This window comes from Crocuta crocuta, unplaced genomic scaffold (genome assembly GCF_008692635.1).
Source record: "Crocuta crocuta isolate KB4526 unplaced genomic scaffold, BGI_CrCroc_1.0 scaffold25, whole genome shotgun sequence".
NCBI classification, from domain to species: domain Eukaryota; kingdom Metazoa; phylum Chordata; class Mammalia; order Carnivora; family Hyaenidae; genus Crocuta; species Crocuta crocuta.
Genome location: NW_027532015.1, coordinates 8,826,987 through 8,854,301, shown reverse-complemented (window position 1 = coordinate 8,854,301; position 27,315 = coordinate 8,826,987). Strand labels below are relative to the sequence as shown.

The window sequence follows — 27,315 nt, the reverse complement described above, 5'->3', positions numbered from 1 at the left end:
GTCCATTGCATTATCCCCACCTCCTGGCAAAATGTTTGCCTCAAAGCGTATGTTAAACACAGAGGTGAATGAAAAAGAAGAGGTGAATATATAAGAAGCAAACATTAGGGGTGCCTGGGTGGCTCAGTCGGTTGAGCGTCCGACTTCAGCTCAGGTCATGATCTCACAGTTCGTGGGTTCGAGCCCTGTGTCGGGCTCTGTGCTGACAGCTAGCTCAGAGCTTGGAGGCTGTTTCAGATTCCGTGTCTGCCTCTCTCTCTGACTCTCCCCTGCTCACGCTGTCTCTCTCTCTCTCTCTCTCTCTCTCTCTCTGTCTCTCTCTCTCTCAGAAATAAATAAAACAATAAAAGAAGCAAACATTAAAGTTTGGTGACCACAAGCCAAGTGAATTATCTCTTGGCCTCTGTTTTCTTTGAGACACGGCATTATCTAAATGCAAGGAGGAATGTGAGTGACATGGAAGGGGTTTTTTGGCTTGCTTGTTTTATTGTTTTAATAGAGAATGATACAATAAACCCCTACTATCCATCACCTAACTTCAATAATTATCAATATATTGCCAAACTTGTTTCATCTACACCTATTATTGTATTTTTGTAAGCATAAAATTTACATACAATCCAGTGGTTTTAAGAATATTCATGAAGTTGCTCAGCCACCACTATTATTAATTCCAGAACATGTTTATCACCTCTAAAAGAATCCTTCTACCCTTTAAGCAGTCACTCCCCATTCTCTCCTCCTTCCAGCCTCTGGAAATGACTACTCTACTTTCTATCTCTATGGATTTGCTTATCCTAGATACTTCATATAAATGGAACCACACAATATGTGGCCTTTTGTGTCTGGATTCTTTCACTTATCATGATTTTTTTAAGATTCATCCATGGTGTAGCATATATCACACTGCACTCATTTTTATAGCCAAATAATATTCCACAGACCATAGTACAATTTGTTTATCCATTCGTGGACAAATATTTGAGTTGATGGACATTTTTGGATTGTTTCCAGCTTTTTGGCTAAAGATAGAAGTGTAATGAATAAAATATCCACATAGGGGTTTTTTTTTAGCTGTTTATTTTACTCAATAAATAGTTTAATACTTGAATAGAGATCCATAATGGAATTTTTTTCCCTTTTTTATTTTATTTAAATCCAAGTTAGTTAACATATGGGGTAGTGGTGGTTTCAGGAGTAGAATGTAGTGATTCATCACTTACATATAGCACTCAGTGCTCATCCCAACAAATGCCCTCCTTAATGCCCATCACCCATTTAGCCCATCCCCCTACCTAACACCCCTCCAGCAACCCTGTCTGTTCTCTGTACTTAAGAGTCTCTTACGGTTTGCCTCTCTCTCTGTTTTTACATTATTTTTCCTTCCCTTCTCTTTTGTCCATCTCTTTTATTTCTTAAATTCCACATATAAGTGAAATATATTTGTCTTTCTGTGACTGACTTATTTTGCTTAGTATAATGGATTCTAGTTCCATTCAGATTGTTGCAAATGGCAAAATTTCATTCTTTTTGATTGCCAAGTAATATTCCATTGTCTATGAAAAATGTATATATATATATATATAAAGGGAGAAAGAGCTTATAGGGAAGCATAATATTTCAGGCCACAAGGATACCTGGTTGATTTTGAGACCACAAAATAATGCTGCACTATCATATACTTTTATGGCACACAAAACCCTGTGAAGTGAGCTCTGTCTCTTCCCCGTAACTCCATTCACCACTTCTACTAAACTTCCTGCAGTTTCTTGAACTTGGCCTCACTCAGCTCTGCTCTTGGCAATCTCATTCTCTCTGTGAGGACCATTTTCTTCCAGGACTTACCTCTGTTTGCCATCTATCTTTGAGTCTCAGATCAGATTTCAGCCCCCCAGGAAACAATCCCCCGACCCTCTGGTTGGTCCTTTCAAGTATCCCCATGGCATTCCTAATCACTCCATCACAGCACTTACAGCACTACTTTGAAACCTCACCCCTGCATCAACCCTCATCTATAAGCTTGTGGGCAGGAACTACTAAGACAAATTATCCCCGACACCTGAGCCAGTGCCTGGTGCATAACTGGGGCCCAGTAAATTTTGAAGCAATAAATGAAAAAATGAACGATGCATACTTTCAAAACCATGAATCCATGCAGGTCAAAGATGGGAAGAACAGGGAAGGATAGTAATGTCTTTTCAAAACCATGGCAGTTGCAACTCTTCCCAGGTGAATTTTCACGCCTTAAAAAAAATAAGAGAATTAGAGAATTGGAATATTTTTCAAAACATATATATTTGTATTTCTCAAGTTTTCCATCAAAGTCAAAAATAAATTTTTCAGAAATTTTAACTTATCAATTCTCCCATTTTTTCCCCTTTGTCCGCATTTGCTGTTCCATTCTTGAATGAAGATTTCTAGAACAAAATTGGGAAGTGACAAGAGGCTACTCACCCAAATGGACATAGAAAAGAATAGTGTATTAGCCAGAATTTAAAATATAATCTAGCATTAATGATAGCCTCTTAATTGGCATTGAAGAGGGTCAAAGTGCTTTTTCAAAATAAAGAAAACTTCGCAATATGCTTTCCCCATTATTATCAATTTTCTTAACCTTTTATTCCTGTTTGTTAATTAAAATTTCATGTGTATACACCTCAAATTATTAAGCTATGGAATATCTGAATTTTTAATAGCATATTGCATTAATAAGGATATTGCCTGAACTTGACCAAATAAATCCTTCTTTAAAATCACCACACTGAAAATACAGCTACATTTAAAACACTGTATGCTCCAAGACTTTGAATGAATTTTCCTCTGAGGAAGGCACTGTGTAGAGGAAGAAATATCTGACACATACAAATTAAGTGAGGTTGATCTATTGAAATGTAGCTGGCAACAGTCCAGCTTCTTAGTTTGCTTTTAATAGTTTATTTCTAAGTGCACGCATCTTTAAACTAGCTATATGGCTTATTTTTACAAGAGACAAATAGTGGGAGATGGCCTTAAATTGGCTCTGGCTTTGCAATCCAAAGTATATCTTAATGCACGGTCCCCTGTGCTTATCTAATAATGAGGTTGGACAAGAATAATGCTGTCTTGGATTGCAATGTTCAAGGCATTCATTAAAGTTAATAATCAGTGCTCTTGCATGCAACCATACAAGCGTAATGCCTAACGTTGATCAGCCCTTTGTTTTGTGGAGTTTGCTTGCATTCAAGTAGCAAGGAGCTCACCACAAAGGCCATCAGGTAGGTTTCCATGGTAGCAACCCTTCTTTTGTTATTCTCGTTTGTAACATAGACAGTATCCAAATACTCACCGTGTCACTGCTTAATGAAAAGAAATAAAATATTAATAATACCAGTATAGTCCAGAAGCTGGTCTTTGGGTGTGACTAGAAGGGAGGGAATGCTGTCTCCTCAGGTTTTCTTTAATGCAGCCATCCACTAAGTATGACTGGTGTCCCTTTGATCTTATTATATATGTCCTTTTAATGACTTTCAGGGGCCTCATATTATTACTCTAAGAACAGGTAATGCAACTGTACACTAATAAGAGTGTTATGTAAAACTGGAGGAAAAGAATCAACTTTTTAAGATACAAGGATAACACTGAAGAAGGAAAATAGCTTTGAATTTTTTTTGTGTTCATGTATATGTTCATTTTTTTAGTGGCTCAACACCTAGATTTCCCATTGTCTTTGTTGTCTAAAACAAATGCATTCTGGTTAAGTGTCACTTCCCTTTGGTTGTGACTCAATTATTTGAACTCATAGCAGCACATGTGAGTTTTATTTGCAGCCTTTTCTTGTTCTAACGGAGATCACCAGAGAAGTCACCTGGTGTGCATTCATTCAAATAAAGAGAATAATTTGCTAAGACTTAGCATCGTTCTTCTATTTGGCTCTGCTAAAACATCATTTTTGCCACTCACTCAGGAGAGAGTAAAAAGTATAAGTCTAATTTAATGTAATGTAATTTAATTTAATTTAATTTTCTCCTTCCCCCAGGCTAGATCTGAAAACATTTATGAACTGGTAGGATTTTAGTGCTTCAGTTTTAGCTACTTTAATTTATGAGATTTCCACAGGGCATTGTATGGCTTTCCTGAGTTGTGTTAGCCTTCATTATAAATGACCCTAAGTAGGTGTAACATGCATGGAACTATGTAAAAATTCTACTGTACATTAAATACATTTTACAACACTTTAAAAAGAAAACTTCAGTGAGATGGAGAACAGGAATTAAAAGGAAATTAGATATGAGATTTGGCCAGTGATATAGAAATAGAAAGGACCCAGGATTGAGATGGAAGAAATATAAACTGAATCAAGGTTTGAAGGTTTCCAGCTTGAAGCTGTTCGGAAGCATCCATTCACTTTTCAGGTGGGGTGGACAATAGGGGAGTGTGGGCATTCCCAGTGGACTGACAAAAATGAAATCAGGGCCAGGGAGAGATTCAAGGTCAGCAGGACTAGAAACTACTGACCAAGAAAAGGGGATACTGTAGAACACTGTGAGAAGGAAGGAGTGGAAGTAGAGCCTCTGGAGCAGACCGGAGGAAGGGCTAGACTGACAGAATTCTGGAACGTGCAAAGCACTACTATTTTCTCATCTTATAAATTAGCAAAAATCAACACTTTGCCTCTGTTTAATGGATATAAATTTGAAATTGCCCTGCATTTTGAGTGCAGTCACCAGTGTTGAGGTGGAAATACTCTCTACTTTTTATTCTACACTATCTTTACGGACTTAACCTTTATTTACTGATTTATTTGTAAATGTAATGTAGATGTCTACATTATTACTCTGTTATTGGCTGTGTGAGCAGATAGAGACTCAAAGACGGGTGAGATCAATGGTGAAAAGCCAAGAGAAACCCTTGTGTTTCTGGCAAGAAGAGTGACAAAATAACAATTCCAATATACACCCAGAGCATTCTCAACAACACAGGCCTTCTTTACCAGAGCCTTACAGATGTGGGAGAGAGGCAGTTACCCAGCTGTAGCCCCTCTCTAGCCTTCCTGTCTCACAACCCAGAGACACAGGCTCACTAAAAGACTAAGATTTTACCATATGATTATAGAACACATCCCCACCCCCACACCTACCACCACATCAACAGGACTCCAGCATAACAGTGGATTACAGTTGAGAGAGCTACATGATATAGATTCTATTTTAGAAGGAATTCGTAGGGAAACTTAAAGATAAAAGGGAAAGAAAAACAAAGACACTGAAAGAAAATGAAGCCTCTAGCACTTGCAGCTAAAGCAAACACCAAACATAGCCCCAATCTTGGCTAGACTAATACACTAAAATTGTATTTATTTCAGTTTCTACTACCAGAAATGTCATGTCCAACTTTCAACAATAAAAAATTACAAAGCATGATAATAGTAATGAAAAAATAGATTATGAAGAGACAAACCAAGCATCAGAATTAGATATGACACAGATTTTAGAATTATAATAAGGAGTTTAAAATAACTATAATTGGGGCGCCTGGGTGGCTTGGTTGGTTAAGCGTCCGACTTTTGCTTGGGTCATGATCTCGCGGTTTGTGGGTTCGAGCCCCGGGTCAGGCTCTGTGCTGACTGCCAGCTCAGAGCCTGGAGCCTGTTTCAGTCTGTGACTCCCTCTCTCTCTGGCCCTCCCCTGCTCTCTCTCTCTCTCTCTCTTCTAGAAATAAATAAAACATTAAAAAATTTTAAAAAAATAAATAAAATAACTATAATTAATAGGTTAAGGGATCTCATCATAAAAGTGGACAACATGTAAAACCAGGGTATTGTAAACAAAATTGGAATCTAAGAAAGAATCAAACGGAAATGCTACAAGTCAAAGACATTTAGCAGAAATGAAGAAAACTTTTGGTGGGCTCATGCATAGTAGACTGGACACAGCCAAGAACAATATGTCAGTATAAACTTCTCAAACTGAAGTGCAGGAGAAAAGAGAATTTAAAATATGGGACAGAATATCCAAGAATTATGGAGCAATTTCAAGAGATGTAATATACCAAAATTGGAATCCAGAAGGTGAAGAGAAAACAGAGGAGAAGAAATATTTTAAGTAATAATGGCCAAGAATTTTCCAAAATTAGTGACAGACACCAAACCACAGATCCAGATCCAGGAAGTTCCGAGAATACCAAGCAGGATAAGTAACAAAACCATCTACAAATATTGTATTCACACTGCAGAAAACCAAAGACAAGATCTTGAATGAAGCTGGAGCAGGGTTGGAGAAGTGAAGGATACCTTTTACTTATAAAATGAAGAGGATAGAATTTATAGCATACTTCTCATCAGAAATCACTGCAAGCAAGAAGAGAGTGTTGTAAAATACTTAAAGCATTGAAAGAAAACAAAAACCTCAAATCCTATATTGAGCAAAATTATTCTTTAAAAGTGAATGAGGGATGCCTGGAAGGCTGTCAGTGGAGTATGTGACTCTTCATCTCAGAGTTATGAGTTCAAGCCCCACATTGGTCATGGAGTTTACTTTAAAAAAAAATAAAAAGTGAAGGAGAAATAAAGATTCTTCTGAAAAAAAAAAAGATTCTTCTGAGACAACAGTTCGTGAGATCAAGCCCCACATCAGGCTCTGTGCAGACAACATGGAATCTGCTTAGAATTCTCTCTCTCCCTCTCTCTCTGCCCCTCCCCTTCTCTTGCTCTCCCTCTGTCTCTCTCAAAATAAATAAGAAAACTTTTTTTTAAAAAAGAATAAAACTGTCTTTCTTCACAGATGACACGATTATCTATGGAGACAAATCCAAATAATTAACAAAAAACCTCCCGGAACTAATTAGTCACTGCATACAAGGTTTATATACTAAAATGAATTGATGTACTGTATACTAGCAATGGACAGTTAGTATTTCAAATTGAAAACAGTATCATTTACAATAGTACCAAAAAATGAAATACTTAAATACAAGTCTAACGAAATATGGAAAGATCTGTATGCAAAAACTAGAGAACTCTGATGAAAGAAAGAAATAAGATGTAAGTAAGTGAAGGAAAAGTCTATATTCATGGATTGGAAGACCCAATATTATTAAGATGTCAGTTCTTATCAGCTTGATCTGTAGATTCAAACAGAAGTCCAATCAAAATCCCAGCAAATTATTTTGTGGATTTTGACAAACCATTTCTAAGGTTTACGTGGAAAGGCAAAGAACCCAGAATAGCCAACTCAACATTGAAGAAAAAGAAAATTGGAGAACTGATACTACCTGACATCAAGACTTACTACAAAGCTACAATAATCAAGACAATGTGGCCCTAGTGGAAGAATAGACACAAGGTTTAATAGAACAGAATAAAGACCCCAGAAGTAGATCCACATAAATATAGTCAACTGATACTTCACAAAGGCGCAAAGGCAATTCAATGGATAAAGGATATCTTTTCAACAAATAGTACTGGAACAATTGAAAGTCCATATGGAAAAAAAAAAAAACCTCAGTCTGCATACAAACCTTAAACCTTTCACAAAAATCAACTCAAAGTGCATCATAAATCTAAATGTCAAGCTCAACACTGTAAACTCCCAGAAGAAAACATAAGGTATTTGGGTTTGGTAGAATTTTTAGACATAACACCAAAAGCATAAGGAAAATAATTAAATACAGAAGACTGATTTAGCCTGCCCAAATGTGATAGAAATATATTCTGTGGGTAAAAGAGAATAAGAAAGGAGGGAAGGAGTTATAAAATGGCTGGACATATCATCCATATTAGTAATCAGCAGATACTATCTCAGGTTGATCAATCCAGAATGTCAGCAATATATGGCTATTTTTAAGAAATATAGATATAACAGCACCTGGGTGAATCAGTCGGTTAGGCTTCCAGCTGTTGATTTCAGCCCAGGTCAGATCTCACGGTTTGTGAGTTCAAGCCCTGTGTTGGGCTCTGTGCTGGCAGTGCAGAACTTGCCTGGGACTCTCTCTCCCTCCCTCTCTCTGTGTCCTTCCCTGACTTGCTCTCTCTCTCAAAATAAATAAATAATTATTTTTTTAAAAAACAAATATACATGTTTTTAAAAGCTAAAAACAAAAAACAGCTGACATTGTTGAATAAGGCCTTCACTGGGGATCAGGACAAGGCATAGGAAGGAGACTCCAGTTGGGTATGGCAGGGACTCTCTGCTTTTTAATATAAACCTTCTAGAGCTTTTGGTGGTTCTGATAAAAGTTAAAATTCAGTTGAAAAACAAACAGTACAACTCAACTTGAAAAAAATAAGAATAATTGACCCTACCACCCCTCCCTAGCACTAGCAAGGGCATAATACCATGGTGTCATCTAATGTCTGTATTTCTGTTAATACTGGGACCCCCATTACAAGACAGGATCACATCTACCTTAAATACTGCTGCATTTATGTGTCTGACACATTCTAGACACTGGTCCACATTTATTGAATGGGAAAAGAAACATTTAACAGTTCTAGAAGCAGCACTCAGAGGACAGATGTGGCAAATAATGCAGAGGTGACCTCACTGCGACTTGAGACTGGGCACTAGCACAAAGCAAGAGCTCAAGAAATGTCCGGAAATTTGCTATTTATTAAAGAAAGTTGGCAATTAGAGAGAGAGAGAAATTGCTAGTTCAGAGAGGTGGCAGGTTCAAGGAAGATGTAATCATGGCAGGGATAACCAGAACATTGGAGTCCTAAAACTAAGAATCTATGAGAGAGAGAAGCACAAAATGTTCTAGGGAGTCGTTAGAGATCATTTCTGAAAAATATGGAAAATTATGATTTTCCGATGTGGGATTGAGGGTGTTCCTCTTCCCCTTGCAGAGTTAGTGGTTTAAGTGCATGGGTTTCTCACTACCTCAGCCAATTCTGATGATTGCTCAGGCCGTAAGAGTCCCTTGCTGACCACACTTCCCACCTCCTTCTAGAAAAAACACATTTCATACAACGTTCAATGTGTCAACTTGATGTTTGGCATCTGTGTACTTTAAGAAGATCCAAATGATTAAAGTTAAGTGAAACTGGCCATGAAGTTTATTAAGGGAAATTTGAATTGAGTTCTCTCGGGAAACATCACCATAAGACCAGGTAGGCTGTAGAAAGTAAGACTCAAAGGAAGCAAATCACTTGAAACCAGTTTAGACATGTGCCAGGACATGTGGTGGAAGAAAATATTCTGAAGTAGCTTATTGGCCTGCCTGTATGGATAAATTACTCTGATATTTGTGATCTAGAATCAGGAAGAAAACACATTCCCTGATTACCTCATAGGAATTCATTCTGGGAGGCATGCACAATTTGCCTTTCTCCCCAAGGATGGGCGGAGGGACAAAACCTTGAAAATATCTTTGTGTGTGACAAGTACAGAAAAAATATTATATATTTCTGCATAGGGAGAAGCAGTGGGGAGATTTTGTTGGTTTGTTCTGTTTCCTTGTTTTTTTAATCTAATCTAAGTTGACTGTGCTTATAACTATGTTATCTGATGAGTATCTCTTTAGGATAGGCAGTATTGTTTATAACCCTTTAGCAGAGGGAAACTGAGGTCTGAAAGGTAAATACTATTCAAGGTGACCTATTAGGTGGATGAGCTCAAGTTGATCCGGAGTATAGAAGGCACAGCTACATGATCAGGACCAGCTGGTAATTTGTGGGGCCCAGTGCAAAATAAAAATGTGGAGACTCTAGTTCAAAAATTATTACAAATTTTAAGATACAAACCAAATGTGGGCCCTTCTGACCCCAGGGCCACATGTGACCACACAGGATGCACATTCATAAAGCTGGCCTCATGTATAGATGCCTCCCAAGTATGTAAATTTGGGCTAACTCCAATGAGAAAATTGGAAAGATGCTGATAAATTATAAATTATGATGCTGCCTTATAAGGTTATCTTGAAGAATACTCTTTTAAACCCACAGTAAATGAACAGTTACATAATTATATCTGTAGCTTCTAAAATTATCTCTGTAACTGAGCTAGAGGATATTTCAACACTGCTTCGGATGGGATCCCTCTATGTGGTAATTGCCTGTGAATTGATGCATTAATTCTCTAGCACCACCGTACACGTCACCGTGAAGAATGTTTTGAGGCCTGTTTCCAGAGCCCAGTTTCCATCTAGGCAGATATTCTTTGTCCCATTCTCTGGCACCTATGGCCATTTCCGTGAGAACCCTGGCAGCCCTCTGCAGCATGCACTCTGGAGGACACACCTTTGCATCCTTACTGCTGCTCACCCCACCTGACACACAGAAGGGATTCGAGAAATGTTTGCTGAATAAATGAACGAGGACATAAACTCCAGAAAAATCCAGCAGAATTCTAGATTCTCAAAAACGTAGCAAGAACCAGTCTCCTTGCAGTCAATAGGCAAGAGATGGTCCAAGCGGCCTTCAGAATTGCTCTAAATTGAGATGATTAGACCTAAGAAGAGGGCCAGGTATAAAGTTAGCCTTTGAATCAAAACTTACAACTGTCTAGGACAAGTCCTTCAGAAGCATCAGGTTGGAGGTACCATGCGAGACAGACGGAGACCCATTGGGCAGGAAGCTGATGCAATGCACATCCGGGATCTTGCCCCACCCTGGAACACACGCTCACTGCCTGCCAAGCAGTGTAGTAAATTCCAGTAGACTAAATGCGCATATGAGGCGACTCTTTCTTAAGAGGTAAGTCAATGCCTCCTCTCAAGGAAGTGTTTATTACATTATCCCTGCAGTGGTTTTTCCTCCCCTCGGGAGAGGTTGTAAAATCTGACCCCTGAGTTTTATAAGAGACTCAGTCTTGTTTAAAACTTCACCAGAACTGATTTATCTTACATTTTGCGGCATTTCTGTATCTCACAGATTTTCTATAACTTTTCTAGTCAGTGGGGAGCAGAGGAAAAAAATCACGCAGAGATTTCATACTTGGATCACTTTTTGGTTCTGAGCACGTTAAACAGAGCTGGCCAGAGCCCTGTTCCCATCCATCCTGTCCTGTTTCTCAGAGCACCAGAGGAGGCTGGTGTACAGGCTGAGCGCCAGACTGCTGAAATATGTATCCTTGCTTCTCCACTTATTGAACCTCTTGGGGCCTCGGTGTCCTCACCTACAGAATGGTAATAATATAACACCTCTCCAAAGAGTTGCTCATATAAAACATTTAATATAGTGCCTATCACTAAGAGGTCAATGTTGTTAGCTGTTAGCTGTTATTGCAGGAGTCTGTGTCCTGTGTCTCTTATGAGCAATAGCTCAGCTGTCAAATAGCCTAGCTCCTTATCTAAATGTGACTAATAAAAGTGGTTTTTAAATCCTTTTAAAAATAAACTAATCTTAAGAATTGAAAGGTCATCAATGATAAGGCAGGTACGTGTGTCTATTCAGGATAAATAAGGGTGACAGAATCAGAAAAGGGGAGGGTGACATGCCTTCTTCACTCCAGCTCCTCCAAGGCTCCAGTGACCACCACAACTCACGATTTATGGCGTAGGATGAAGTCTGTCTATGTGGCATAAGAGCCAGTGAGTTTAACAAGGTCAATTTTTCTTTACTTAACTATTTATCATGTATACCTGGTCAGAATCCAAAATAGATTTGAATGAGACACATGCCACCTGGAATATGAAAATTTTCTTGCTTCTACTTTGTGGGAGGAAAGTCAGTTTTCTAATTAGTCTCAATTCTCAAATATATTGTGCTACTAGATGTTGTCTAGTTTTTCCTTTTCCTTTCTCTACAGTCTAAACCCATGTAACTGCCTTCAGGAAATCTCCCCTTGGATCTCTTACAGACACTTCAAATTCAACATGTCCAAACTGAACTCATCATCCCCTCAAATGGGCTCCCTTATGGCATTCCCTATCTCAGGAAATGGCAACACTCTCCACCCAGTTAATCAAGCCAGGAATCTATGATTCATCCCAAACTCATCTCACTTCCCTCACTGCCTAAATCCCATCAATCACCAAGTTCTCTTCATTCTATTTTCTAAATCATTGTCTTTCAAATTTATTTTACTGTGAGTAAAAAGAAATGTCTTTTGCTTCGTGACCCAGCCAGTATGCATGTGCATGCTCACACGCGCGCACACACACACAAGTAAAACACAAGTTTCACAAAGCAATTTTTATCATCATTTTATGCAAAGGTTTCTGACATTTTCTATTATGTTTTCTTCTGTTGTTGCTTTTTAAAATGCTAGTAACTAATGGGTGACTGGCAAATGGTTAAGAACCAGCTCTTCTGGAAGCAAGGGTGGGGACTTGATGTGTAGCATTTGAGTCTTTGGTGTAAGTACACCCACCGTGGATGAATCTAAGCTCCCAACCAAAGAGCTTGCAAACATCCCCCAAATCCAAAAACCAGCTCTCCTCACAATCTCCAGCATGCCACTGCTTATGACCTACAGTTTGATTCATGCTAGTGTAAATATTTCTTGAATCTACCTGCTAATATTCATTCCTAATGCTACCACTCCAATCTGGGATACCACTATTTTTGATAGAATTGGTTTCCAGGTCAACTGATATGTTTCAAACTTACTTAATCCCATTCAAAGACTTCCTGTTGCCCACAGGAGAATACAGTCTGTAATTCTTACCATGGCTTAAAAAGCCACCTACAGTTTGGTGTCTGCCTGCCCCCTCATGACCTCTCTTCCTTGAACTCAACAAAAATGTTTTCTTCATGAATATCTGGGACCTCTCCCTTGTTTTCAGGTCTTTGCACATGTATTCCATCTTTGTTCAACTGACTCTTACTCATTCTTTCTATCACAGCTTAAAGCTACAAATTCATTCACTCATTCTCCCACTATGTGACAGACATTGTGGTAAGTGCTGGTCATACAATGAGAAGTAAAAATAGACACAGCCCCTCACCTCAAAGAATACTCTAGACAGGGAGACACATATTCCAGTAAAGATATCATTCAAATTTAAGTGCTAATAAAAGAAGAGCTTAAAAATAGATTCAGTGCTCTACATGAGCTAATCTGACCTAATCTAATAGATCAAGGAAAATTCTCCAAAGTGATGACTGAGAAGTTACATTGGTTGAGTTAAGATATAAAGGGGAAATATAACTTATTGAATCTAAGGGATGGGGAACTAACAGCATAGGCAGAGGAGGAACTTGTAAAAATATACATGGCAGGAAGGAATATGGCAAAATCAAGGAACCAAATGAAAACGAGGGCCAGGCATGAGAGGGAGTATGAGACAGGTGGAAGCCACTCTGTGATGAGCACTCTGACTTTGTTATAAATTTAGGGCTTTAACAATAAAGCAGTGAGAGGCCATTGATGTATTTGAAGCAGGGATAGTATGCGCTCAGATTTTTGGCTCAAAAAGATTACTCTGGCAGTTGTGAGGATGGGTCAGGAGGAGACAAAAGTAGATTGGAGACAATTAGAAACTATTACAGTACTCCAAACAGAGAAGACGACAACACAAATGACGGTGATGGAGATGGAAAAAAATCAACATATTGGAGGGATGTGTGAGATAACCTTGACAGGATAAGATAATGGATTGAACATATGTGATGCAAAAGAGAAAGAAGCAGCAAAGATGACTCCCAGATTTGAGCTGCAAAACTGAATGAGTGGTGGTACCATGTACGGATAGAAGGAATGCCATAGGAAGACCACGTTTGAAGGAAAACAGCGTGACCTTAGCTTTACATGTATGGGTTTGGAGGTATGTTTCAGGTGTTTTAAGGACTGTTTGCTACACTTCTCTGACACAGAAGAGAGGTCTGGATTAGGACACCGTTTTGTGAAATATCTACACATGGGGCTATAGACATGAAGCAGTGGACATAAATGAATTCATTAACCAAGAATGCACAATATGAGAAGAACACTTAAAAACCAAACCCTAAGGAAATTCAACATTTCCTGGTTGGGTAGCGGAGGGTGGACTTACTAAGAGAACCAAGAAGAGTGGCCAAAGAGGTGGGAGGAAAACCAGGAGAAACTGATGTCACAGAGCTGCCTTGTTTTTATGGAGTATCAAGACAAGAAGCCAGACTGTCGTGGGAGGAATGACTGCGAAGTATAGAAATGGAGTCACTGAGTGAAGACTCCCGGGAGACGTTTGCCTTTGATGAGATCTAGAACAGTATTTATGAAGTTGACAGAAACTTTTAGGTTATGCTTTCATGAAAGACACCTCTGTAGCACAGCACTTAGATAGGAGGCATTAATAGGTACATCATTTCTTAAATTACACATTAAAGTGAACTAACACGGAGGTATATTTAGTAAAATAGATGGTCCCGGAAGTCTCATGATACTCGAACATCTGCATATCTGTGTGTGCACACGTGCGCACACACACACACAAATACATACACACACATCAATTTTTTTAGGCTAAAATTAAATTTGGTGCCGTTACCTTAAGAATAAGCTATTTNTTTAAAAAAAAAAAGGATAAGCTATTTGGCATTAAGACAGGAAGGCTTCAGAACAAGATAGAAATTGAAAGTGAACCAAGAACTGGGAACTCTCCACAGATAGATGAGCGAGGCCATGAGTCATCTTTGTGCCGGAAATAGAGCCCTGATTGTATCAAGGAAACAAATGGCGAAAACACAACTTGTTAGAACAAGTAGGTGCATCATTCACACGGATCCCGTGAAACCCACACAGCATGACTCCTGTATCTGAGGTGCAGTCAAGACAACGTTTTTTAAAGAAGAAAACCTTCCTTCATTTTGGAGACTATAGTAAAAGCCTCATTTAGGGAACCAAGTCCTTGCAGCAGAAAAGAAGTCAGATATGCATCATTCCTTTCCCAGGCTTGCTGTTTTTCCAGCACATTCTTGAGTCCAGCCTCAGCGTCTTTACCTGTAAAATGGGGATAATCATACCTCATACAGTGGTTGAATAAGGTGAAGGAGACCACGTACTATCTCAAAGCACTGTCCTCAGAATAGCTTTCCACTCCCCTGCCCAGAGAATCTTAACATTTCCATTGTTTTCTTGGAACACAACTTTATTCTTTAGTTCACCTACTGTCTATGGCTACTTTTGCACTAAATGGCAGAGTTGAGACTTGTGACGGAGACCGTGTGACCTCCAAAACTGAGAATATTTACTGTCTAGTTCTCTACAGAAAAGCTTTGCTGACAACCAAGGACATAAAGATTGGAGGGTGAGGGGGGAGATTTTTTAAATTGTTTTTTTAAGTTATTGGCAAAGTGCCTGTCATATAGTAAAGGGTTAATAAACAGATGTTGTTGGTTTGGTATGTCTTTATTCAGGTATTAATTCAATAAATAATTATTGAGTACATCCTGTGTGCCAGACACTGCTCCAAGGGCCACAGAACCTAGCAACGAACCTAACAGATAAAAATATAAAAATGCTTATGCTCATTGGACAGATGATACACAGGTAAGTGAAAATAAATACAGTAAATTAACTGGCTGGAGAGAAAAATAAAGAGATGGAGAATAGAAAGATTCAGGATAAAAGTTGCAACTTGTAGATGCGTGGCCTGGGAAGACCTAACTGAGAAGGTATCTTTTGAGTGAACACCGAAGGACACAAGGGAACATTGAGAATACTGTAGGGGAGACGGGGGTAAGAAGTCATGTGAAAGCCACAGGAACAAATACAGTGTGCTCAGTGTTCTTAAGGAAGGCCAGGGAGTCAGTGTGGCTGGAGTGGGGTGAGCAAGAAGGAGAAGAGGAAGAGAATAGTCAGAAAAGTACCCACCAAGCCTAGGTAGTTCCCTGAAGAACCACCTGGGGTCTCTGGCTTTTATTCTAAGTGAGAAAGGGAAGCAAGAGTTTTGAGCAAAGTAGTGGCACAACCTAATTTGCACGTAATCTAGATCAGTCTGGCTGTTCCAATGAGAATGGCCCGGTGAACAGACAGTAGCAAGGGTAAAAACAAAGACACAGGAAGCTGTTGCAGTGCTTCCAGTGAGACATGATGATGGCTTGAACCCAGATCGTGGCAGTGGCAATGGTGAGAAGTAGATGCCTTGGGTCTATTTGGAAAATAGAGCTAATGGGATCTAAGGATGGATTAGGTGTAGGTTGTGAGAAAAAGAAAAGTCAGAAATGACTCTACATTTTCTGCGCCCAACTACTGCTGCAGTAATGTAGTAGTCATTGATGTGAGAAGTGAAAGATGTGGGACATGCATGTTTGCTGTTAGATGGTAGAGGAGGGGAGACACGTGCAGGAATTAGGATGCAGAGATGAATGATGACATCATGGAAGTGTTGGGTTGGAAGTGTATCTTCCCATGGGAGATGTGTGGTGGGCACCTGAGTATAGAACTCTGGAGATGAGGGAGAGGTCAAGACTGAAGATGTAAATGTACGGGTCTCTACAGAGAGATGGGATGTGGTTGTGGTCGTTGGATCTATTCAGTAGTATGAGTGGCTTCACTGAGACCAGAAGTACACTGCAAACAACGTCTGAGGAGCAGAGGCCTCCATTAGAGACATTACCAGAAGCTGCCAGTGAAAGGTTCATTCTACCAGAAGCAAGTAGAAAGCCAGGAACAGGTAGGAAAACATGTAACTAGCATTCATAACTTGAATTGCTCCTAATTTGCCTAATTGAGGAAACAGTTTCGCAGTGAGTCAGATTATAGTTTTATAAGTTGATTTGCAAAGTCAATTATAGCTTTATGGCATTACATTTTTGGGATATTGCATATTATCTCAATGGAAATTAATAAGCCACTTGATGAGCACACAATACTCCTTACACTAGTGAAGAAAAGATTAAGAAGACAAAACTGCCTCTAATTTATGGACAAACACAATATGATGCATCAGAATCCCATAGGGTAGCTCTAAAAATTTAATGTCTGCTGATTCTCACAAATCCTTCAATCTTTTTAAGAAAGAGAAATCTTGACTAGCTTGGCTTCTTCTTTTGGAAAAAGCTTTTAGTTTGAAGTTATTCAGGCTGACCTGGTTGGACCTAATGACCATTTCTTCCCACTAAGACAGTGCTTCTCCACCTTCCTCTCCTTTTTGAGAACCCCACCAAGGAACCTTTTTAGGTAAATTTTTTCCTAATCTCCAACCCATAAAAATGTTGTGTTGTGGTAAAATATACACAACATATTTATCCGTTTGACCATTTATAATCATACAACTCAGTGTCATTAAGTACACTCACAATGTTATGTAACCATCACCACTATGTTTATCCAAAACATTTTCATTTTCCTCAACATAATCTCTATACTCCTTATACCTTAACTCCCTATCCCCACTCCCTCCAGCCCCTAGTACCCTCTATTATACTTTCTGTCTCTGAATTTGCCTGTTCTAGTATCTCATATACGTGGAATCATACACTATTTGTCCTTCTGCGTCTGGCTTCTTTCATTTAGTATAATGTTTTCAAGGTCCATCATATTGTAGCATGTATCAAAATGTGATCGCTCTTCATGGCTGAATAATATTACATTGTATGGCTATACCAATTTTGTGTGTCCATTCATCCTAGATGGACACCTGGGTTGGTTCCACACCTTTTGGCTATTGTAAATAGTGCTGCTGTGAACATTGGCGTACAAATACCTGTGTATGTTCTTGCTTTCAATTCAATTCTTTTGGATTTATGTCAATGCGGAATAGCTGGGCCCATGAAATGTTAATACCACAGATAAGCTGTGTATCTGTTTATGTTCTGTGTATATATGTGTCTGTGCTTCACACATAAAAACAGTAAGATTTCATCACCCTCTCAGAACCAATTTTCACCTCCTTGACGGGGAGTGGTATCACCCTCACTGAGACAGCAAGCTCTAAGATAAATATCCGCAGGGTTCTTGCGTCAGTGAGGTAAATATATAAGTAACAGATACACAGACAAAGTGCTTAACAAAGAGTGAAGCCATGGATGATAAAGAAGATGACCCCCAAACGCATAAGTATAAAAAGTAATCTTTATTCCTCATGCAATCATGTTACTTATGTTATAATTAGTCTTCCAGATTGACAGCAGTTGATAAAGTGATGAACCCAAGAATGTCAAGACCAAACGAAATTGAGTAACTATTCTAGCTAAACTTTTGAAAACTGTGGAAGTTAATGAAGTTGTATTCCCACTGAGCCTAAACTATCCCCAGAACACAAACAGATTATTGCAAGCAAGTTTTGTGTGAACTAAGGGGAACAAAGACAAGAAACAAATACAGTAGCCAACAATCCAGGTGGTAGGAAGCCAAGTATTGGTGAGGTTACAGGATGGCTCTGCCAGTATATACACACTGTGATCTACACTGAGTACACGGCTGAGTACACACTGGTATCCGGTTAGAAGGCAGTATGGAAGATGCCTGCACATACTCACTGAGGTTTGATTACAGTGTCATTGCCTGATGCTATATTGTCTCAGTATGTAAGGAAGAAATAAAGATTGTGTAACAATATTGAGAAAAACACATTTCAAATACCTGACCAGAACCCATCAAAGGTCAGAAAGACAAGGAGAAACCAAGGAACTACCAGATTGGAGGAGACTAAGGAGATGTGACCACCAAGCACACGCGAGATCCTGGACCAGAAAAAAGGGCATTCATGGGGAAACGGGAATTCAGAATAACCTCTGCAGTCCAGTTAGTAATGTGAATGGCTTCGCCTTAGTAATTGTGCCGTGGTTGTACATGATGTTAACATTCAGGGAAGCTGAGGTGAAGGTCTTACTGGAACTCTACCATATTTGCAACTCCTCTGTGAGTCTAAAATTATTATAGAATAAAAAGTATAAGATAACAAGCAAACAACAACGAGAACACACTTCCTGGTAGCTCCTGAGCATCAGAAGCAAACTTGTGACCGGCATTAGTGAAGAGTAGTCCGAGTGATGGGTCCATATTCACAATAGCAAGAGCTTTGAAATCTGACATGAGAGGAACTCCTGACTTTGTCTCCTTTCCTATTCTGTTGCAGGGTGTGCTGGGTGCATCACGTAACTGGGATGTGGGTGTATCCTTTCCTGGAACACATTGGCCCAGGAGCCAGGATCGTCTTCTTTGGGTTTACAACCATCTTAATGAACTTTTTGTACCTGCTGGGAGAAGTTCTGAACAGCTATATCTGGGATACACAGAGAAGTAAGTATTGTTGAGGGGAGCATAAAACAGGAGAATTGCTGTCTAAAAGAGTGTGTGCAGACACTGCAGGAAAATTCCATCGTAGCCCAGGATCAGTTATGAAGAGTTTCATTTTGTAACTTCACAATGTTAATTTAAGAGCTGCTGGCAGTTACCTGAAAGGTTTATTACTCACATTGTCTTATTAGCTAGTAAAACATCCAAATCTCAGAGAAAAGAAGCATGTCTATAAAGTTTTATAGGGAGAAATGTAGTGTTAACAACAACAAGAAAAATTTAGGAAGTTCACTCTGATCAGCAAAATACTGCTTTAGCTAAAGGGATCCCCCCTACAATTAAATAGACAAAATATTAAATGTAGTCAAATAGTCTCATTAAAAGCCACCTAAACCTCGACATCATACATCATCCTTTCTGTGGGTGCAGTAGCTTCAGACAAGTCTCCCTCACTGTTCTACTAGAACTCCAAGCAGCTCAGAATACCTGTGGCCACTGTGATTCACCAGTGACTGTCATATTCAAGGGCTGGAGGTGACAAAGAGGTACAGGCAGTAAAGGTAATAATGCTTCATTGCTGCGGAAACTCTCTTAACCTATGACTTGATTTCTCTTTTGTTTCTATTTATGCCAGAGCCTCCATCTTGGCAAGGCACGTAATCTTACCCAAGCTGTGCAAACCCCTGTGCAAAGTGTATGTAAGATAACATACAAATGGGAATGTGGAAAAAGCAACAGCACAGTATGTCGTGATTTGAGTCCTGCATGAAAGTATTTCCAAAGGCAAGATGATTTGGGAATTTTAGAGAGCTCTGGTCATCTCCACCAATAGAATCACAACATTCTAGACATCACCAGCAAATGATTCCTGTTCCACAAACACGGAGCACCCTACTTTCTGCCAGACACTGTGCCAGGAACTTGATCTTATTAGACAAATAAAACACAGTCGTTGCCTGGTTACCAAGTTGGACTTTTTTGTGCGTGAACCTTCTAAGATTGTGTGTCAAGGTATTAGCCAATGGTGAATGGCCAGGAGGAATTTAAGGATTTCTTTTCTCAGCAGCTGGCTTAATTTTACTAAGTGGTCTATTAGAAAAAGTGTCAACATTTTTTATTTGGTTCAGGCCACAGCTTGGGAAGTCAGAAATTAGTCTTTTAACAATTCTTTCTCTGTTCAATGGGAATAGTAATCTTTATTAGTTAACTTATGGAAGTATTGAGCTAACTTACAGAAATATTTTGAGAACAAATGTAAACTTTTCTCAGCTTCTTGGGAGAAAAGCTATATTTAAATGTAGGCTCATATGCTTAATATATGTTATTCAGGAAGTATTTATGACTCTTTCCCCTTGATTTGGCTTAATTCCAATGGTCATTTGGCCATTGTTCTACTACTCCTAAGAGAAGATGGCCTGAAGACCAGGAAAGAGAAAAATCCGTGTGGATTAATAGAATACTCTTCTTTTAACAGCACTAAGTAAAAAGTTAAAAACAAATAGTGAAACTAAGGGTTTTTTAAATGATCTGTTTGATTTCATTTGTGCCGTTCTCTTAAGTAAGGTTGACTCATATTCTGTAACTCATTTTAGGTATGGAGATTAATTTTATCTACATGGGACCATCTAGTTAATTCCACAAAGGCAGATGTTTGATGTCAATGCGCACATTTTTCTCATCTATGAGAAAGATTGCAAACTGGTGGCCTCCCCCCAAATTTACTTGCCAAAAGTTTTGTTAGACCTACTTAGTGGGATTTTGCTTTTTGAACTAACATTTAAAAAATTGGGAGATAACTGGGATACAGGCCAGACTCATCAGCTTATCAGCAACACCAAGCCCACTGTCTCTTATGGCAACAATGGATTGGAATTGAGGACCAGTTGCCCCCTTGAGTTGGCTCCTTAAGTGTTCCTGGTTCTCACATGGCCACTTTGCTCCACCACATTAGCTGCCTGCTTCCATATGTATTTAAATTGAAAAAGTGCTGATTAAAAACAGTATGTGCCCGTATATGTGTGTGTACGTGTGTGTGTTTGTGTGTGTCGCGATGAACTGAGTACAGTTAGAGTCAGAATCCTGAGTACATTTACTACATCCAAAACAAAATCCTCCAAAAGCAGGGATATCACAGGGACCCCCCCCTTCCTTGTATCCATAATGATTTTTAATGGCTTCACTTCCTCCGTTTGGTTATGCGGTGTTTTCAATTTCGAGATAAAATCACATTATTACAGAATCTTAGAACCAAAAAGAATATTTGAAACCATCTAAGCTGGTCCTTTTACCACGCAGCAGCTGAAGCTGGAAATCCTAGACAATCCACCAAAATAGGTGGCTGCACAGCCAACACCTTCTGCGTAATGGCCAATCCAGTGTTACTTTTACTGAACCATCAGATTGTCACCATTGGAAACCAAGACCCATGAGAGGTTAGAAACTTCACTAAGACCCGTGGACCTAGTTCATAAAATAACAAAATAGACGAACCTGATAAGAACAATGAACAAAAAGCCCTTAAATAGGTTAACTGTATAGGTAAGCATTTGCTCCTTTTAAAGAAAAGTAACTCTAAGTGGAGTTGTGACTGTTGTAATGGTTGGCTAGGGCTGCTACAGTGAAGTGCCACAGGCTGGGTGGCTTTAAACAATAGAAATGCCATGTCTCACGGTTCTAGAGGCCAGAAGACCAAAATGAAGGTATTGGCAGGATACCTTTCCAGCATCAACTCTTAGGTCTAAAATATCATCTTAAATACCATCTAAATCAGGTGTGATTAAGACTCAGGGTATAATTCATCTTGAAGCACAATTGCTCTTCTGTAGTGAACCTGTGAAGCCAGACAGAAAGTTATCTGCTTCCCAAACATAATAGTGGGACGGGCATTAGAATATACACACTCTTTTCAAAGAGGAGAAATCACAGGGGGAATGGAGGTCACAGTTCCTAACCAAGTGTGAAATGTAGCAGGGCAAGTTCTATTAGGCTTAAAGGCCAGTGATTCTCTTTGGCTGAATGCTCCATCCTCGGGCCACTGCCCCTTGTCACTAGGTGGAAGCCTTACCCTCTGGAGGAGACTAGCCCCTGAACCAACTTAAGAGTCATTCTTTCATTTCATGCTGTCTCTGTCCTTTTTAGTCCAGGCTGGCACTGTTTTCTGCTGGCACAAAATTCTCAGAAACCTTTTTGGCTACCTATGCAATTCGCAGGGCTCCAAAACATCAGACAAGAAGGTCCCCCACAGATCTCTCCTGGCTGCTGCTGAAATGAGTAATTGGATCCATGAATGATATGCCCTAACCTTTTTAGCAAATGGTTGTCTCACCACACCCCTTGGCCTTCTCTCACATTCTGATGTTCTGAGGTTAGGACTTCAATGTATGAATTGGGGGGCACGTTGGTAAAAGGACACAGTTCAACCTGTAATAGCTGAAATATTTCTGTACTTAAGCTAAGAATTTATTCCAATTCCCGTGTGTCTATCTGCGGTGACCAATCTTATTAAAAGTAAAACATAATGCGACCAGAAATGAAAGTGTCCAAAAATGAAAGGTTGGGGTGAGGACAGAGACAAGCCAAAGAGAAAGGAGGTTGGAGCCAGATGTTTGTGACAGAAACCTTCCTTCTTTTTCTCTCCCCCCGCTGCCCCTCCAGCCCATGGCCCACACAGGCCCACACAGGCCTGCAGTGTCCCAGCACTGCCCTCTGGTTGAGCCCTTCTCCCAGCCTGGGGAATCACATGTGACTAACTCTCTCAGGGTCAATCAGCTCTTCCTCCAGGTTCCCAAAAGCACATCCTGCCTCAGCTTTGTGACAGGTTTCTTTCTGCTATTTGTGTGGAAATTATACCTCTGGTTCTTCCAAATATTATTTACAGCTGTCTAATTTTTTCCCTCTACCGCAAAGCTGCCAAACTAAAGTAGGTGGGGAGCCATTTTTCCTGTCTGGGTCAATGAACACCCCCTGCTCTCCACCCCCGCTTTTGAAGATTCCACTATTGCTGCCAAGTCAACCCATCTGCAGGAGAATGCTTAGGAGGAAACAGACTTTAAAGAAAAGCAAGCAGTTATTAGTTCCTGAGAGCTTCTCCACAAGAGAGGGAACATGGGACAAAGTTGGGGCCCAAGTCATGTGTGCTGTTTGAACAGAATCTCTGTTGTGTTTTTCTGCCTTTGCCTTGGTTACCAACAACGAAGGCATCTCCTGGCCTTCCCCCCCAGACCCCTGGTCCTCCTCCCTTCAGATGTCCTTATTCCTTAATCTGAAGTTTTCCTTAATATGATTTCTGAGAAGTACTTTGGAAGAAGTGTTATAGATCTGTGCCAGTTCCTTAGTCATGAAAACCAAACCTGAAAGACTGTCTAAGGACACCTGTTCAGAGCATGTTACCCACATTCCTACCGCCACCACCCTGACTCCACAAAACAAATACTGGGAACTGAGAGCTAAGGGGAAGGGGAATTCTCCCTAATATAAGCCCTGTGAGAGTAACCCTCTGGGATTAGGTTTTACGTTTTTTTATACTGTGAAGTTCCTTATTTTATTCTGCTTTCCCACTAGCATAGCCTTCTGAGGCCGTCCTTGTATTCATTGTTTATTAACTGAGTCCATAATGATTAATTGAGCTCCTCCTGTGAATCAGACACTGTGTTAGGTGCTAGGGATATTATCGGAAAGAAAATAGTTAAGGACTCTGCCTTCGAGAGCTAATAACTCACATAAAAAAATACCAACAAAACCCGCAAAGCAGTATTTGGGGTTCTTTTGTTCCAGCAAAACATCTGAGAATTTGGTTTCAAAAGAATATTTAGCAAGAAGCAAAAGAAAGAAAAAGTGGGGAGCATTTACCAGTTTAACTTTAATGCATGACAGTGACTTCAACATTTTCACTTCCAGGAAAATGAAACATCATTAACTATTCACTACGGACCACAGGCAGAGGTCTTACTGGTCCAGTACATATGAGTCTCTCAGGAGGTAAAACATAGTTCTACCAGGAGTGGGGTGAATAAAGGGAGAACTTGAGTTGAAGTGCATAAAGGTATGGAAATCAACAGTCCTTGTGCTTCACAAGCTCTCAGTGAGTTTAAAAAAAAAAAAAAAAGTTTTTTCTTCTTGACTTTTGAAAATCCAGAGTCCTTGCCTTGAGAAGAAACAGGACCAAAATCTAAACGAGTGAGGTCTCAGTGAGACTCATCAGCTGCACACCTCGTGTTGTTAGAAGCTGGTTACAACACGGTCTGGTGGGGGCTTCTGAGCAGATTCAATGAGTCAAGAGCCGACTTGCACCCATCACTCCCAGAAGCCATAAGACTTGGGTGTGTACTGATTTCAGGGGCAAGGGTGAGGACAGAGGTCACCAAGGAAGTTTCAGGAGAAAGTTGGAAATTATTTTCCCTCTTAGTTAGGAGAAAGGGAGTGGGTGCAGCAGAGTGGATGGAAGATGTGTGGGAGACGAGCAGCCTTGGCAAAATTGCTCACAGTTTAATCTGATGTTAAAATAAAGAACTTTGCCTGAATTTCTAGGTATGGAAGAAGAGAAAGAGAAGCCTAAATTGGAATGAGATCTAAGTCTAAACGAAAGAGCTGGATTGAGCCATCATTGAGGACTCGCTACCCCCTGGGCATTGGCAGTACAGGAGAGGAAGCGGTGAAGAAAGCAGTGGAATTCACCTCAGCCTCTCTGCCCCAGACGGGGGGCACCTTTATAGAGAAATATATATAAGAATAGAATACAATTATTTCCAAGACAGCTTGCCCTCGTTATGTTTTAAAGACTTATTTCCAAATTCATTACTGATAGTAACATCTTTTTTTTTCCTCTTCTAGTTTTTAAAACTAAAATTGATCATTGGTTTTTAATTTTTGCAATTGTAATTCCATTTAATCGAGGAAGAATAAAACTCCATTGTGTTTCTTGTTGAGAAATATGTAAAAATCGAAGGTACAGATGTAAAGCAAGGCATTCGCAAATTGAGTCCTGCGGGTGGCTGGGATACCGACCCTGGACCACAGGGCAGTTCTGGAAGAAATGTGCCGGGTGTTCCGTTTTGCAATAATGTCACCATTGCCTCAAATAGGCAATGTTAGTAATAATCACATCAATTTAGTCAAAACCCTGAGTGTATTTGAATCTCATGATTTAATCTTGCGAAACTTTTCCTATATTCAAACAAACTTGAATAAAGACCAAGTCACCCCAGTCTGATATCTGCAAAGTGTATTCAATACTGGTGTCTCCTCTGCTGTTTTGTTCCTATTACCTCTTGAAAATGGGTTTACTGAATATAAGTCTTAATAATTCTTTTATTCTAAAATGTGTATCTTTTTAAAAAATTTTTTTATGTTTCTTTATTTTTGAGAGAGAGAGAGGAGGGGCAGAGAGAGGGAGACACAGAATCTGAAGCAGGCTCCAGGCTCTGAGCTGTCAGCACGGAGCCCAATGTGAACTCACAAACTGTGAGATCATGACCTGAGCTGAAGTTGGACACTTTGCCGACTGAGACACCCAGGCTCCCCCCAAATGTGTATCTTTTTGATAAATCTAAAAAAGAATAATTTTTTTAAAAGGTAACTTATAAAGTTATATTTGGCCATAATTATGTTTAAATAATACAGTGCAGAACATGGAGTAGAGAACACATAAAAATAAATCTTAGAGAAATGTAAGGAAAAACTAATCAAAATAAAAGCAGAAATTAAGTAAGACAGAAACATAACAGTGGAATTGATACATAAATAAATTGATTAATACAGTATCTCATGTATACAGATATCATAAAAATATGCAAACTAGAGAGAGAAACACAAATACTTGGCAATATAAACTAATATGAAACCAATTATTTTAATTATAAAAATAAACTTTTAGCTCTATGGCAACACATTCTTAGAACCCAATGAAATGTGCAATTTTCAAGTAAATGGATTCAATAAGAATTGGAAAGCTGTAATAGACTGATATTCATGGAAGACTTTTTTTTAATGTTCAAATAACTATCTCCAAAAAAGGAATTGGGTCCAGAGTGTTTTATGAGCAAGTCCTTCAAAACTTTCAAGTAACAACCGTCATGTTATTTAAACTGTTCCAAGGTTACAGAATGATGAAACACTTCCCAAATTATTTATCAAAGTTAATATAACCCTCAAAACAAAGCCAATGTAGCAAAATAAAAATTTTCGTTCGCTTTAACTAAGGTATCAGCAACATAAATCCAATACTACATAAATAATTTTTCAAAACTGAATAAGATTTACTCTAAAAATTTAAGGATGGCTTAATACAATATTTATTCAAAAACAGCCTCAATAGAGTCATTCCCCGCCCCCCCCTTATCTGCAGGGGCTACATTCCAGGACCCCCCGTGGATGCCCAAAAACACGGATAGTACTGAACTGTATATATACTATGTTTTTTTTTTCCTTCTACATACATCCTATGATAGAGCTTAATTAGGCACAAGAGATTAACGGCAATAATCATAAAATAACACAATTATAACAATATACTGAAATACAAGTTATGTGAATGTGGCCTCTCTCAGAATATCTTATCACTGTACTCACCCCTTCTCGTGAAGGATGTGAGGGCATGAAGTGAGGTGAATAACACATGACTGACTGCAGGTAACTGAAACATGGAAATTAAAACTGACCACTGAAAACGCATATGAGGGGTGGACCACTCTAATGCACAAAAGTAAAAAAAAAATGTGATTCTCTCCATAGTTGCTCCAAGCCATTTGAGAAATTTTAAGTTATTTCTGATAATAACATTAATAATATTAAAATATCTCATGTCATGAGATATTCCCTTTTAAGATCAGAAATAAGATGATATTCATGACACTGCTACTATTATTCTTCTGAGGTCTTGGAGAATATTAGGTCTAGCATCAAATAAGTTATATTTTGACCTGGAGTGAAAAAGCTTTATGTTAAAGTTTTACGTAACTGAGAATTGATATTATTAAAGGAAAAGAAAATTGAATGTTTTAAGAAAAAGCAGAACATGGGGAAAGCCACCATTTTTTTTTAAGTTTTTTAATGTTTATCTTATTTTTGAGGGACTGAGACAGAGTGAGAGCGAGGGAGGGGCAGAGAGAGAGGGAGACACAGAATCTGAAGGCTCCAGGGTCTGAGCTGTCAGCACAGAGCCGGGGCGGGGCCCCACGCACAGTGAGATCCTGACCTGAGCAGACGTCGGATGCTTAACTGACTGAGCCACCCAGGTGCC

The 27,315-nt window shown here is 39.3% G+C and overlaps 1 protein-coding gene across 5 annotated transcripts in view; it reads left to right on the top strand.

Annotated features, from left to right (window-relative positions):
• The window catches only part of AIG1 (androgen induced 1), a 241,628-nt gene extending 216,346 nt beyond the window's left edge, over positions 1 to 25,282 (top strand). For 3 of the 5 annotated variants that reach the window (XM_077776000.1, XM_077776001.1, XM_077775997.1), the window contains 2 exons: positions 18,919 to 19,082; positions 24,606 to 25,282. In XM_077776000.1, the coding sequence (XP_077632126.1) occupies positions 18,919 to 19,082; positions 24,606 to 24,643 (202 nt within the window). In that variant the 3' untranslated portion in view covers positions 24,644 to 25,282. Of the gene's footprint in view, positions 1 to 18,918; positions 19,083 to 19,713; positions 20,043 to 24,605 lie in introns of those variants that run through there. The other 2 variants (XM_077775999.1, XM_077775998.1) reach the window with 1 other exon arrangement.
• Positions 25,283 to 27,315: the final 2,033 nt, after the last annotated feature.